The sequence below is a fragment of the Coptis chinensis genome, chromosome 3 (genome assembly GCF_015680905.1).
Source record: "Coptis chinensis isolate HL-2020 chromosome 3, ASM1568090v1, whole genome shotgun sequence".
Taxonomy (NCBI): domain Eukaryota; kingdom Viridiplantae; phylum Streptophyta; class Magnoliopsida; order Ranunculales; family Ranunculaceae; genus Coptis; species Coptis chinensis.
The window spans coordinates 120,846,448-120,860,464 of record NC_141458.1 but is presented as its reverse complement, the minus strand read 5'-3'; the positions used below and the strand labels follow the sequence as shown (position 1 = coordinate 120,860,464).

The window sequence follows — 14,017 nt, the reverse complement described above, 5'->3', positions numbered from 1 at the left end:
AGATGTTGATATATAAGATGTTGATATATAAGATGTTGTATATATATGAGATGTTGATTGACCCATGTGTTGGGCAATCGTAATGAAAAAGTGGATTGTGGTAGCCGTGAAACTAGGTAAGACATAGATCTGACGTGAATTTTAGGGACACAAAGAAAGCCCGAAATAATCTAATTATGGTAATATGTTTGGTTGGTTATGTGTTTAGTTAGAACCCTAAAAGCTCGATGGAGGAACTACATGCCTTATTTATGATGCGTTATAGTTTGTTGTGTGGTTAGTGGGAAGTTAAAGCCTCGATTGGAGAAACTACGCCTTTAATTATTGTACATAAGGATGTTATATTAGTCGTTGAAAGTTAAAGGCGCCTCGGAGGAACTAACTAAGCGCCATGGGGTTGTGTATATATATGTATAATTATATGTTGTATTTTAGGGCTACTCACACCAAAGATTTTATAATCTTGACCCGATTTGCATGTTTGCTTATCGGGTGTGTTCATTCAATGAACATAGTTGATAAGTTTTTGACAGGTTTAGTGTTGAAGAAGAGTGGGCCAGGGTTGTGGTTTTGCATTAAGCGTTACATCTCGGAATCGTTTTGTTTTCCTTGAGGTGATATAGCTTTTCAGTCTAGACAATGTTTTTGTATTCTCATTTGTATATTTTAATTAAAGAGTTATTGAAAAGAAATTTGTAACCTAATCTTAATTGGGAATTTTTGTAATGAAGAAGACTTTTGTATAATTGAAATTTTTATTGGTTTTTAATTATCCGCATATTTTAAAATTTTTATGGGTTTTTGGAAGTGGAGAGTGCGTCACACCTCGGAGATCGAAGAGTCGGGGACAAATAATGTTTTCCCGAATTCTGTCGAAATTCGGGGTGTGACAACATCCAACAGTCTTCATTCCAACAGGCATATCAACTACCTCCCATGTTACATTCTTTTAAAGGGCTTCCAATTCTTCATTCATTGCTTTCTTCCATTTTAGATCTTCCAAAGCATCCTACACGCTACTAGGAATAGATACAGTAGATAATTGATTTATGACAAGTGCATGTGACTCAGAAAGGCTATGGTTAGACATAGAGTTAGCTATAGGATATTTATTTGGCATTGGCTTTGATGTCTGGTTCATATTGTTTCTTAGGAACTCCCTTACTAGTTCTTTGTGATTGTCTAGTTTCAAGACTTTCTAACCCAACAAATTCATTAACGGTTATAGGAGGTACCTGAGGCGGATCATTCTAATTGAGATCTTCAGTTATTGATGTAAAGGGGGAAATGTCTTGTACTACAGTTTCAGATACATCCGGATCATGTGCTTCTGTCTCTACTGCTACAGGATCAATTTCTGCTTCAGGAACTTCAAATCGTTCCTCCAAGTGTTCCAATTCCCCAAAGACATCAGGATTCCCTTCACCGGCACTCTCCCCCTGAAGGTAATTCTGGGAAACTCCCCCTGAGTAATACATGTCAGATTCATGGAATGAGACATCAAGAGATATGTGCATATTGTCAGTAATTGGATCATAACACCTATACCCTTTCTGAAACTCGGCATAACCCACAAAAATACACTTCTTCACACGAGGATCAAGTTTACTTCATTCTGGTTGTGGGATATGGACATAAGCTATACATCCAAACACCCGAGGCTCCAAGTTAGGCATGTATGGGATGGACAAAAGTGTATGGAGTTTCTTATAAGGATTATGGAACTCAATTACCCGTGAGTGAGGGAGTACGATTTATAACATAGGCTGCTGATCTCACCGCTTCACCCCAATAGGATCGAGGTACATTCATGCCAAACAAGGAAGCACGAACAACTTCCAACAATTGTTTGTTCTTCCGTTCGGCTAAACCATTTTGTTGGGGGGGTACCAGAATTGGAGGTTTGATGACGAATTCCAATTGACCGGCAAAAATCAAACATGAGGTCATTCACAAATTCGCCACCATTATCAAACTGAAAAACCCTGATAGATTGTTGATATTGTGTCGCCACCATTTTGTAAAAGCCAGTAAACATCTCATATACATCACTTTTGTTTTTCAGTAATGACACCCAAGTCATGCGAGTGCAATCATTAATAAAAGTCACATAATAGCGAACTCCAGAAAATGAAGAAACTTTGGCCTCAAACATCACAGTGAATTTTCATAAAAAGAACATGACATCTATTAATACTTGGTGAATATGAAATACGGTGGCTCTTGGCCAGTTCACAAATATCACAATGAAACTCAGAATCACTAACAACTGAAAATAACTGAGGTTGCAACCTCTTAAGATAACTAAACGAAAGATGACCTAACCTACGATGCCATAACCACACAACTTCTTTTGCATTCTCGACCCTATTGACCTGATTAGCTTGCCCCATAGAATTCTTCTGTTTCTCTCCAGTTTCTGTCAAATCCAGATAGTACAGTTTCCCCCTTCTAACACCATAACCAAGGACTTGTCGAGTCAGAATGTCCTGAAAAACACAGAAGGATGGATAGAACGTCATAGTACATGTAAGTGCTAGAATGATTTGACAAATAGACAATAGGTTATAAGCAAGGGATGGAACAACTAAGACTGATTCAAGAGTGAGGGTTTTAGATAACGCAATAGAACCTTCTCCGCTAAACGGAGTTGAAGTGCCATTTGCAGTAGAAACAGCGGTTTGAGATGAAGCTCTAAGACTTTCCACAAGGCTAGGGTCATTTGTCATATGGTCAGATGCACCCGAATCAATTATCCATGTACTATTCGAAATAACCTTACCATTCATACCTGATTGAGTTACATTAGCCGACGTATAGTCTGGATGTCTATGCACAACATTCGCAATGGCAGCCTTGTTTATATTCTTTCGTGGCCTCTTTGCAAAGTCCCACCAATCAGGGTAACCAATCACTTCATAACATCTCTCCTTGCTATGACCCAATTCTCCACAAACACCACTTTTTATTTGCATAAGGATTGGATTTACCTTTAGGGTGGCGTGAAGGACCAGAGAAATCGGGTGGAGTACTGGTCTTGCTATGAACAGCCAAGACAGAGGATTCAGTGGATACAGAGCGTCCCATAGCCTGTTTTTTCGATTGCACCTTGCGAATGTAAGTATAACTTTGCTCCAAGGAAAATTTAGGCTCCTTGCGAAGAATCTCTCCACGCACCTGATCATACTCCGAATCTAGTCTACGCAAAAACATATGAACCCGCAATCTTGACATTGTTGACGTCTCATGAACTACAGCTGCAACATTGCTATTCTGGGATGTCACCCTTTGATCAATCTCCTGGAACATGGCCACCAATTCGTTGTAATAGGAAGGAATAAGTCTCCCATTCTGTTTCGCTTCAAAGCACTTCGTATTCAATTCAAAAATTCGAGTTTCATCAGAGTCATCATAGAAGGTCTTCTCCACAGCCTCCCAAATGCCTCTCGCAGTAGGAAGACGAATATATCGATTCATAAGAGAAATCTCCATAGAATCAATAAGCCAACTTTTCACCTTTTCATTATCTGTTGCCCAACCTTCATATTCGGTCGAGTTCATATCCGGTTCAACCTTTGCGCCAGTCAAAAAACCAATCTTTCCCCTTGCTCCAATACGCATCCGCATGAGAGGAGCCCATATGGTATAGTTTGACTCATCTAATGAAATAGATTTTGGGAATGCGGAGTTGTCTTATGGGGTGTAATGGTGATAAATGACGTTTGAAGAATTGTTGTCAGATCCAGCCATTGCAAAAAAACGAAAAATTTGGGTTTTAGGTTTGGGTTTTTGGAAAAAAAAATTGGGTTTGAGATTCAAGGATTCAAGGATGGTTTGATTAATGATTGTAATAAGCAGCGGATTTCAATGGTTTGGCTCTGATACCATGTAAAACCAGAGGATTCAATTCAATTCAGTTGTATATTTACTTGATTGTATTATAAAGAGATTACAATTATTTATATAGAGGTTGCTACAAATAGAAACAAAACAGTCGGTGGCTAGCTTGAGAAACACACGAGTGGTGCTACCTGTTTATCTTGGAGAAGGCGCGGGTGGTGCCAAAGCTCTTGGACTTGGTCATGCCTGAGGCGCGGGGTGCACTCCATCATGCTAATATCTGAGCGCGGCCTACGCTCTATACATAAAAAGTAATATACAGCTTTCTACAAAACAAACTTATTGAACCAGAAGAAGAAAGAATAGAGGAAGAAGAAGACATGTGAGTCCCACAACAAAAGAGTTGTGTCGGGTGCTTTGTTTGGCTTGGCTTCAGTGTAGAAACTAACAACAACTAGCCATGCAGCCCGACCTGTGGCCGGGCCTGTTATTCTTAAACCCATCATGTCTGGGCCTATATTTAAGGGAAGCACTTGGAAGTTTAACATATCCATATCCAATAAGTAATCCATATCCATATCTATTAACTAATACATATCCATATCCATATCCAATAACTAATACATATCAATTAACTAATCCATTGTTTTTAGAATTTGTTTTTTATCCCATGCGTACATTTGAAATAATGAAATAATGCATAGCTTTGTTTTTGTTTTAGCATAACACATGAAAGGACAATTTTAATTTATATTAAATTAGAGAGCAGCCAAATTCGAGGGGTTAGTTTAGTAAGAAGGCAAGTAATTATTTTTCAAATAGGGACTATTTTAAAAACTTTGCTGATGTGACTTACTATGAGCATCGTGGGAGAAACGGATATTAATATAGGTAGGAAGTGAGCAGACAGTTGTTGCCTAGCGAATTTTCAATCGTGTGGTTCACCACTTGGCTGATTTTATGAGTCAAATTAATACGTTCCCCGAATCCCTCCCTTAGAATAAAAACTGTACAACATGAATTTTGAAAGAGAGGGACAAAACTAAAGATGGGAAATGTGACATGGATTGCTCCCGAAGGCCAAAACTTTTCATAACCCTAACACACGCGTGGGTCAAAACTTTTTTTTTTTTTTTTTTTTTTGAGTCAAAATCCGCGTCCTGATTGCATTTTGATCTGCGTCCGGTTTAGTTCCCGCGTCTTGACTGTGTCTGACACAGACACAACTCATTGGTAGGTACATCCGTACTTTAGAGATGGTGGCGATATAGTGTATGTATGGCATAATGGATGTGCTTAAAATTTCACTCTACAAACTCTTCACAAAACGTTCAGCCCATTGCTCTGGTTGTAACGATTTACTTCTTGAAATAATTTGTGGACTTCTCACGCCTTCACCTCGAACTACTCCCCATAATTTAATGACATTGCTAGGGTTTGGATTCGGTTCCAATAACTTCAAATTGGACTAGCCATAGTCAATCCCGTCCGTTGGACTAGGCATAGTCAACCCCAGTCCGTTTCAGTTAGTGTTGAAGACTATCATTGGGCACAGCACTTTGAAACGGCAGTTTTTGTCAGAATTGATTATTAAACCTAGCTGAACTTTGCTTTGCATGCTTCTGCAATAAACCTTTTATCTAATTTAGTTTTTAGTAGTTTTAGTCTTTTAGATGGGTCAATAGGTTGTTTAATGGGGAAGCTCATCAGCTAGCTGGCTGGCCAAAATCGGCAAATCATCAGTTAGACAGATCTTCCAAAGTGTATGCTGGCTGCAAAACTTGTTCCCGCAGCTGTTTAGGTTTAATATAACTCAGGTTATCGGAAAAAAAAAACTAGCTGAACTTAAAAACTTCTTCAAAACTTCTGCAGGCAGAGAAAATGACTCACGAACTTGTCACACAAACTCGAAGTGAATTGAATAAACTGAAACAATCATTTAACCTGTGATCTAACACTAGTTTGACATTAAAACATGGCCACAACCTTTTATAAGCAGTGACTCTAAACACAAATACATTCTAAAACATGGAGTCAGTATACGATCACATGAAACAGTCCCTTACCATACGGCATTCACGGTCAGGGTGATCCGTAATCTTGTCCTTCACTCCTGTTGTAACATTAGACTCTGAAGCGTAAGTGTATGTTGACAAATAACAATTATCATACAACATTAACATTGGTAGTATCATAATAGAATTAACAGACACCAATTGTTTTGTTATAAATGTTACTCAATTACAAGTTTACAACCTTTTTTCAATGATTTATTCCGTAAATTCAATGGCATAACAAATCACACAGGGTTACAATTGATAAATCATCAACATTTTCGGCATGAATTTTTCACGCTTCTACTATCAGGCCTTCCAATGAACAATTCAGTCTCCACATCATTTTCGCTATCTTGACTTTCTGCTGCAGTTTCGTTCTCCACCTCAGAATTTTGACTATTCTGACTGTTTGGTATGGCTTGCAAATCTTGTGTTATCAAGTCCAATGGCCGCTGTCCACACTGAATATTGTGCAAGGGAAATCAATAAGCAACCAAAAGTTGTTCTAGTCAAGTAAAATCCAGGAGGCAGTATATCAAATATATATCCTGTTCTATTCGACATGGATCTTTTTATTTACGTAGATAGCTAGATTAGCGTTTACAAACTTTTCAGTTGGAATCTAATCTCTGGGCTCCAAATTGAGGTTCCCTTAGCCTAAAATGAGGCTGTCGATCAGGCAGTGTCATGAAAATTTATATTGCCCCAAGATTCTTGACACCATCGAATATGATTGAAAAAGAAACTATTTCACTGTAGAATTTCACCTTCTCATGTAACGCGGCATTTTCCTCTGCTAAGACCCTTTCCTGAATTATTAAAAAAATAAAAATAAGTTAAACCAGCACCTTCATAAGTATAACTCACAGGAGTTCACTGAACTTCTACTACAATTGTACCTTTTCTTTAAGTTGCTCAATCTTGTCCTTATACAACTGAGCCTGAAGCATAGGTAACATCAATTATTGCAATTACTATCAGTTAATCGTCAATGGGTTTTGGCAAAACAATCACAAGGAATTTGTTTTACACCTTTTGTGCCCTGATGAGGCTTAAGCTTCGCTCTAACTGATTCTCCGTCTCGTGTAGTTCATCAGTAGAACACGATCCCAAATCTTCTCCCAATAGCTTCCTAAAACAAAAGAAATTTTATATGTTCGAATCACTCAAAAGGGGGACGTCTAAATAAAAAAAACAGCATTGATGTGAGAAAAGAGAATGAGGTAGAATTAGAACCGTCTAGAAGTTTCAAGAAACTCAATCTTTTTGCCATCGTGATAACTTCATCCTTGAAAAGCTGAATGGATGGCCAAAGAATAAAAGAAAATTAGGTGGGATGTTCCATCTAAATTACAATAAGAGTGGAACAAATGATATTGGTATATTACTGACTCAAACAGCAGTGTAAGACGGTATTATTTCTTCATTACTAACCTTGAAACAATTGGCTCGATTGACTGGACAAGCCATATTTGACCAGTTAATTGCAATACAACCATTCTGTTGCTATTTAGATATGATCCTTGGTTAACCTTTGCCTTAATTCACTATATATGCCCTCTTTTCATATTCTCAATATGATCATCAAGTTCTTGCCTTCTAACTTCTAACTTCGTCATCAGAATTTGTCACGAGAGACCAACTCAAATTGTCGCACAAAGGCATTAAATGAAAAACTATAGTCTCCCTTACTACGCAAAAAAATGCAAAACAGCATAGAATAGATTGAAACTAGATAAAATGCTTTAAAAGGGACTAACTCATGTTTGACTAAGAGCCAACTGAACTTCGCCAAAATTCTTGAAGTTTCCACATTCCACTCCTCTACTGAAAATGCTTGCAACATTAAAAATATAATAATGCATCCAGTAATCTAGCTAGAAAACACTGCAGCGCTAAAGGTTTAGCTACCATTGTGGGTGCATATATTGATCAGGACTTTGAAAGTATTAGTATAAGACTATTATTGAGTTTGCAACCCCAAAGGCTCAAAATGCATACAAGGATGTTACTATAATAAAGAAGATTGTAGATGTTACTCTACTCCCAAGTTAGACAAGAAAGAATATCAATAGGAAAGTTATATTCAAGAATAATAGGATATATACAAGGAAAACCAACAGCAAAGCCAAATGCTTCCCTAATAATACTTTAAAAAGGACAACTTAAAAAAAACATGTGATCACAGAAGACTGACCTGCGCATTTTCTATTACTTTGTTGTTTCCCTCCGTGTCCTTGTCCCTATTGTGTCTTTGGTAGCGATCTATTGTCTTTGGCAAGCTGAAGAATCGCCAGAGAAAAAAACACTACTGAGTTAAAAATAATTCAAGTGTGGTCTAGAATATTAAGCATAACTTACTACTTACTATTAATAAGAAAGATAAAAGAATTATAGAGGAGATTGTGAGAAGGGTCAGAACAAACTCCTATTCTTTTAAGAGAGAGAGTGTGATGCATGAGCATGGATTATTAATTAATTAGTAGTTTCTATTTTGTTTGGTTTCCAATTAGGTTTAGTAGTTGTTTTCTTATATAAAGACATTTAGGCATTCATTGTTAGATGGTTATTATTGATTATTAATTCTTTGTGAATTGTTCTTTATGTTTGAAAGTTTAAACCCTAGATTTAGGTGTTTGATTTATTAAATCTTATTGATGTTCATCAATTGTTAAAACTTCCGCCAACAAGATACATCAGAGTGTGTGTGGTGGGGGGTACCTCCTCCCACGACATACCTTTTATATCTTATATGTGTAGTCGAACTACATGCAGTTAGCATTACTTGCATTCTGTAGTTTGATCTTTCTACTTGTACATTTTATGTTTACGAGTGTCCAGAGTGAAGAGGAAAATGAAAACTTAAAGAACAAAGATTTTGTTAAGTGTCCCGTTTTTGTGCCTAGGTGCTAGGCACGACTAACTCGTAGCAAACCCCTAGACGCCATCTGAATTAGTATGCTCTACTGGCAACAAACTCAATCCCCATATTGCATACAGCTCTTGGGTCACTTTTGTACTCAGAAATATGTAGCAAAGTGTATGACGAAAAAAAGTATTGTCACATGTTAAGTGTATGATGTCCTAAAATCCTAAGTGTATGAATTGATCATAATGGCAACAGATTTGAGGACATCATATCAGTCTAAAAGACGTGGGAATCAAAATGGATCAAGTGAAACATCTAAAACAATCATATAGTTTTAAGTTAAGAATTTAAAATCATGTGGATCAAGTCCAAGTGACTTCCCCCAATCCTAATTGAATAAGTAAATATAGTGATGGGAAAAATAATAAGTATGGAAAAAAAAGATGTATACGAAGGCGGAAGCAACTTCGAATCAATAACATCAATAAATAAAATTGATAAACACCCAAAAACTAGGGTTTCAAAGGGAAAACGAATTTCCTTAATTCAATCTCTTGATTAAACAATCCAAAAACAACCAACCTAACAATGAAGGCCTAGATGTATTTATATAATAAACTTTGTTCCTAATTCTATTTAGAGTCCTAATAGGAAACTACTACTAACATAATAAATAAAAATAGAAACTAATTAAATAAACCAAATACTAAGTATTCCATGCCCATGCATCAACAAGCTTTTAAGTTTTAGTCTCTATAATCTCACTCTTTATAGCACAGAGAACATGATACAATCAGACTGGCAACAACAATTTGTTAACTAATGTAATATTAGTACTAAAGATATGTAACTTAAGTTGTCATATACAGAAATGGTACTGTTCGGCTCTATGGCTCCGAACAGAAAGTTTTGGGTAGTTTGCAGATGTATGTTATAAGAAGTGACATAACATTTAAGTATGACAGTTATAGTGTCATATCTACCCGTAAGTTGTACCCTATATAAAGAGACTATTTGAGAGTGAATAGAAATAAGAGAGTTTTTTAAGAGTGGTAATCCATCTCCTTGTCTCTACCATTAACCCAACACAATCCATGATTGAAACTAGTTTGACACAAAACTCCAAAATGAACTAACTAGTGGGATATAAGACTTTCATGGTTTTCATGTAAAACAATTGGAGCCTAAAAGTCTAGTTACTTACATTTTTTAAATCTTATCCAACATTTTATAAAATAGGAACAAGACTCTCAAATTAAACACAAAACCATATCACACACGATCCTCTATACTTAAGTACGAAAAACCTAGTAAAAGTGTGAAAAACCAAGTAAAGTGGTCTAGTTACTTAGGTTTTTGAAATCTTATCCAACATTCTATAAAACAAGAACAAGACTCTCAAATTAAACACAAAACCATATAGTCACCCGATCCTCTATGCTTAAGTGTGAAAAGCCAAGTACTAAGTACAGTAGGAGAAGAAAACAAAAGCATGCATGCACACAAAATTAGCAAACAATTGAATAATTTATACCAACAATCCCAAGCTAATAATGTTCTTCATTGTCCAATTTGTTTATTTTCGAAAGTCTTATACCATGTCTATGTTAGAGCGCTAAGCGGGAGCCTTATTTTATTTAGCATAGAGACCTTAGATGGTGGAGAGCATTGTGGAGAGTTGGAATTGGAGATGCACACCCATATTGAGTAGTGCAAAGCTCCTAGTTGAAATAATGATGCAAGAACAATTTAGTAAACTAGCACTTTGTACCATAGAATGGATTAGGGGAAGATTATATCAAACATTTGATATGGCTATATTTATAGCATGGAACACTATAGAATCTAGAAACGCCCATTAAATCCTAGAGACTCCTAGAACATCTAGATTCACCCATCAATGACCATAAATGAAACATCTAGAGACACTTTGACTTGGTACATTCTAGGGAGTTCTTTGAACCTTGAACTTTCAAGAACTTGACCTCTAAATTACAAATTACTTTCCAATAGTGTAAGAGGTCATATGAGACTAGCTTTCCCAATATCCCTCATGAAAGAACCAAAGTCAAAGCCTTGCTATTTCGAAGTACAGATAAATTGCCAAGATACACCTCTCCAAAGCACGGACACCTCCAAAATTCAACTATGTCAATATTGGAGGCGGCATGTGCGTGTCCTTCGTGGGACAAGGAAAGACTAGACACGGTTTGGACACAACATGAACGCGGACATGACTTATATAATTATGTGAGATGTGTTTATGACTCTTTTCCTTGTTCCTACGTTTATAAATCTTGAATTATTATGATGTTACTTAAAATCTAGGGTGAACTAGTATTACCCCCTACTAGATGAGCCAATTAGGATTTCCCCCCCACTAGATGGGAAATTAGGGTCTCCCCCCTAAATACACACAAAAAAATTTCAGTCAACCCACTTTGACTTTTTTTTTTTTGTATTTAGGAGGGAGACCCTAATTTCCCATCTATCTAGATCCTAATTGGCTCATCCCTGGGGGTAATACTAGTTAACCCTAAAATCTAATGTTATGTAAATATAAAAGCCCTTGTCGTGTCTGCAACATACTTTTTTAGGATATGCTTGTGTCGCCGCATTTGTGTTTGTGCTTCATAGATGCACATCATGATTTTTTATCTATCAAGGCATTAATAATGCTTATATCTTCTCTCCACATAAATGTTAAAAAATCTAAATATTTTTAATCTTACCTCAAAGGAGTTTGTTAGGGATGACCCCATTACTAGTTGCAATTAGGATGACCCTAGTTGCAAGATGAAGTTATTATTATTTTTTTCACGTGAAAAAGCATTATTGTTGGATCTTGCAATTGGGGTTTCCCTAAAATTTATTGTAAAAGAGAGGTTATCCCTAATTGTAACTAGTAATGGTGGTCATTCCTAACTAACCATATTTAAAAGTTGCTAAATCAAATTAAGTTCAAGCAATGTTGTAATAGACTGATTCTCATGATAGACAATATTCACAGTATTCAAATGGCATTTCAATTGTCATCGAATATCCGAGCTACACATGGTCATCAATCTAGAGAACTTTGCTTCTTGGTAAGAACCTTCATCCATCTTTTTTGTCCAAAACCACTTACACTGTCCTTTATCCATCTTTTCCCAGTTGTTTACTAAATGAGATTTGACAAATCTAAGCACGAAACAAAAAGATTATGTTCAACAAATTTTTCATACTTACAATCTCTAGTTCTTATCTAATTTGGATATAAGAGAATCTTATAAAATGACTCATTTTGAGGAAAGTGTAGATGGATAACTGAAATATCTTTTGAAGTATTGTGAAAGTGCAGCATGAAAATCTACTGTTTAGAACATTGCTTGGACTTTGAATGCTATGAACTAAGGATACAGCTATTAACACATTACTGGAAGGGAAGATGGTAGTATACACTGAGCGTTCTTGAATAAGCAAAATCGGATCACGCATATGCAGCATTATATTGCCTCAATCAGCAATAATTTTGTGAAAAGAACTTCAAACTTGATGACGAACAAAAGTAGACTCACGTAGTTGTTTCGTGGGATTCACTATTTTCTACAGTCTGCATTCTACATAACCACAACTTCCTTTTCTTTTTCCTCAATAGTAAACACTTCATTTACTTATAAGATATCCTATAACATCCAAGTATCCTATGAGTTTCGATACTTTTACTTATCAAGATTCTAAATTTTACTCTATTCTACCCTTACATGATAATGAGCAAATTGGACCCACGAATAGCATTCAACTTAAGATAACATGTGAATTTCGATCTCTTTCATGCTAAGGTCCAAGGCCATTGATGATTAACCATTGATGATGATGATAGTACTGTATACACAATGGTATTCACAACCTAAAACTAGCTGATTAGAGGACTAAAAAGAAAAAAAGAGGAAAGAGAAATTGCCAACCAGTTGTCCAAGAGTTAAATGCATCAAAGAGTACAACTTTAAATTTACAAAATGTTAAAGAACTGATGGTAATAATATTAGCCTTTATTTCATGAAAAAAGAAAAAAAAAATAGTTCAAAATTAGATGGGATACAGAAAAAGAATCAGAAACTAAAGCATTTGTAATCTTGGTCACACTACGATGTTAGAAATGTCTAACTAAATCATAGTCAGGAGCAAGACCAAGAAATATATAATTTAAAATAAGAAAAATGAAAGAAATATGGAACCCTAAAATATGTGAAAAATTGTCACTATAAACGACGAACAACATAGATTACACCTGTAATTCGAACAAAAACTATTATATCGATGGACACTAAACAAACCCCCCACCCACTTAAAGTAGAAACGAACACTAACCAAGAAATAATAAAGCTCAAATACTTTTCTAAATAGTTTTAATCAAAACTGTACGGATTTCACACTGAAGAATTTTAGTGGTCAAAGAACCAGTAGTACAGTAACACAGCCCATATACTTTTGAAAAAATTTTATCTTGATTAAAATCCTATAATCAATCAAGGTATCAGTCTAGATCTGAAAAACGAAAACCGTGTTCATAACAAGGATCAAGATCCAGAGTTAAAAGGAATCTTCAAGGCTTACCTGGTGCTACAGAACTCATAAAGCTTGCCTCTAGGAGAGAAAACAATAAGACCAACTTCAGCATCACAAAGAACGGACAACTCAAAAGCTTTCTTCAACAAACCATTTCTTCTCTTTGAAAACGTTACTTGTCTACTTGTTGCGTTCTCTATACGCTTCATTTGTGTTTTTCCCCTCACCATCTCGATCGATGTCCTCTATTTTCACTATTAACAATAAGAACAGCAACAAGAACGTTAACAACTAGGTAGTTGACAAGAAACTAGATGATGAAGAATAAGTGGTGTTCTTACGTTTGAGGAATAAGTGATGTCCTTTTTTGGAGTATGGTTTAGGTTTTTTTCAGAAACACTGTTAAAGTCTGTGCTGTGCGTGCTTAATGTGGAAATCTGATAACAACCAAACTTTTAGTCTACAACCCAAAACTTTCCTTATTCATATCTTCTCCTAAATTTCCTACTCATGACTTTGCAAATTTAAGAGTAAAAAGCACTCAAATTACCAAAACGTCCAAACCCCCCTTATCTCATGCCCTTACCTAAAATGGAAAAACAAAGTCACCACTGGAGCAGTGAAAGGAACCTTTGATAAACACTCTCGAGATTTGATAAATCAATGGTGGCAATGGGTAGGAGTTTGTACGTATGACGAGAGT

General features: G+C 36.0%; 1 protein-coding gene across 1 annotated transcript; it reads right to left on the bottom strand.

Moving 5' to 3' along the window:
- Nucleotides 1-6,048: 6,048 nt before the first annotated feature.
- On the bottom strand, nucleotides 6,049-13,811 carry LOC147513806 (MADS-box protein SOC1-like). The gene is made up of 8 exons (XM_086598962.1): nucleotides 13,656-13,811; nucleotides 13,363-13,568; nucleotides 8,084-8,179; nucleotides 7,134-7,178; nucleotides 6,930-7,029; nucleotides 6,797-6,838; nucleotides 6,665-6,706; nucleotides 6,049-6,358 (listed from the first exon to the last, which is right to left on the bottom strand). Exons 2-8 carry the CDS (start codon nucleotides 13,542-13,544, stop codon nucleotides 6,167-6,169), a joined length of 699 nt encoding a protein of 232 aa, XP_086455088.1. The 5' UTR covers nucleotides 13,545-13,568; nucleotides 13,656-13,811; the 3' UTR covers nucleotides 6,049-6,166.
- Nucleotides 13,812-14,017: the final 206 nt, after the last annotated feature.

Coding starts and splice junctions, on each gene's coding strand:
- LOC147513806 (XM_086598962.1), bottom strand. CDS start 13,544: ATGGTGAGGGGAAAAACACAAATGAAGCGTATAGAGAACGCAACAAGT. Junction 8,180..13,362: donor TATGAGTTCTGTAGCACCAG/GTAAGCCTTGAA, acceptor GCGATTCTTCAG/CTTGCCAAAGACAATAGATC. Junction 6,839..6,929: donor GCCTCATCAGGGCACAAAAG/GTGTAAAACAAA, acceptor CCTATGCTTCAG/GCTCAGTTGTATAAGGACAA.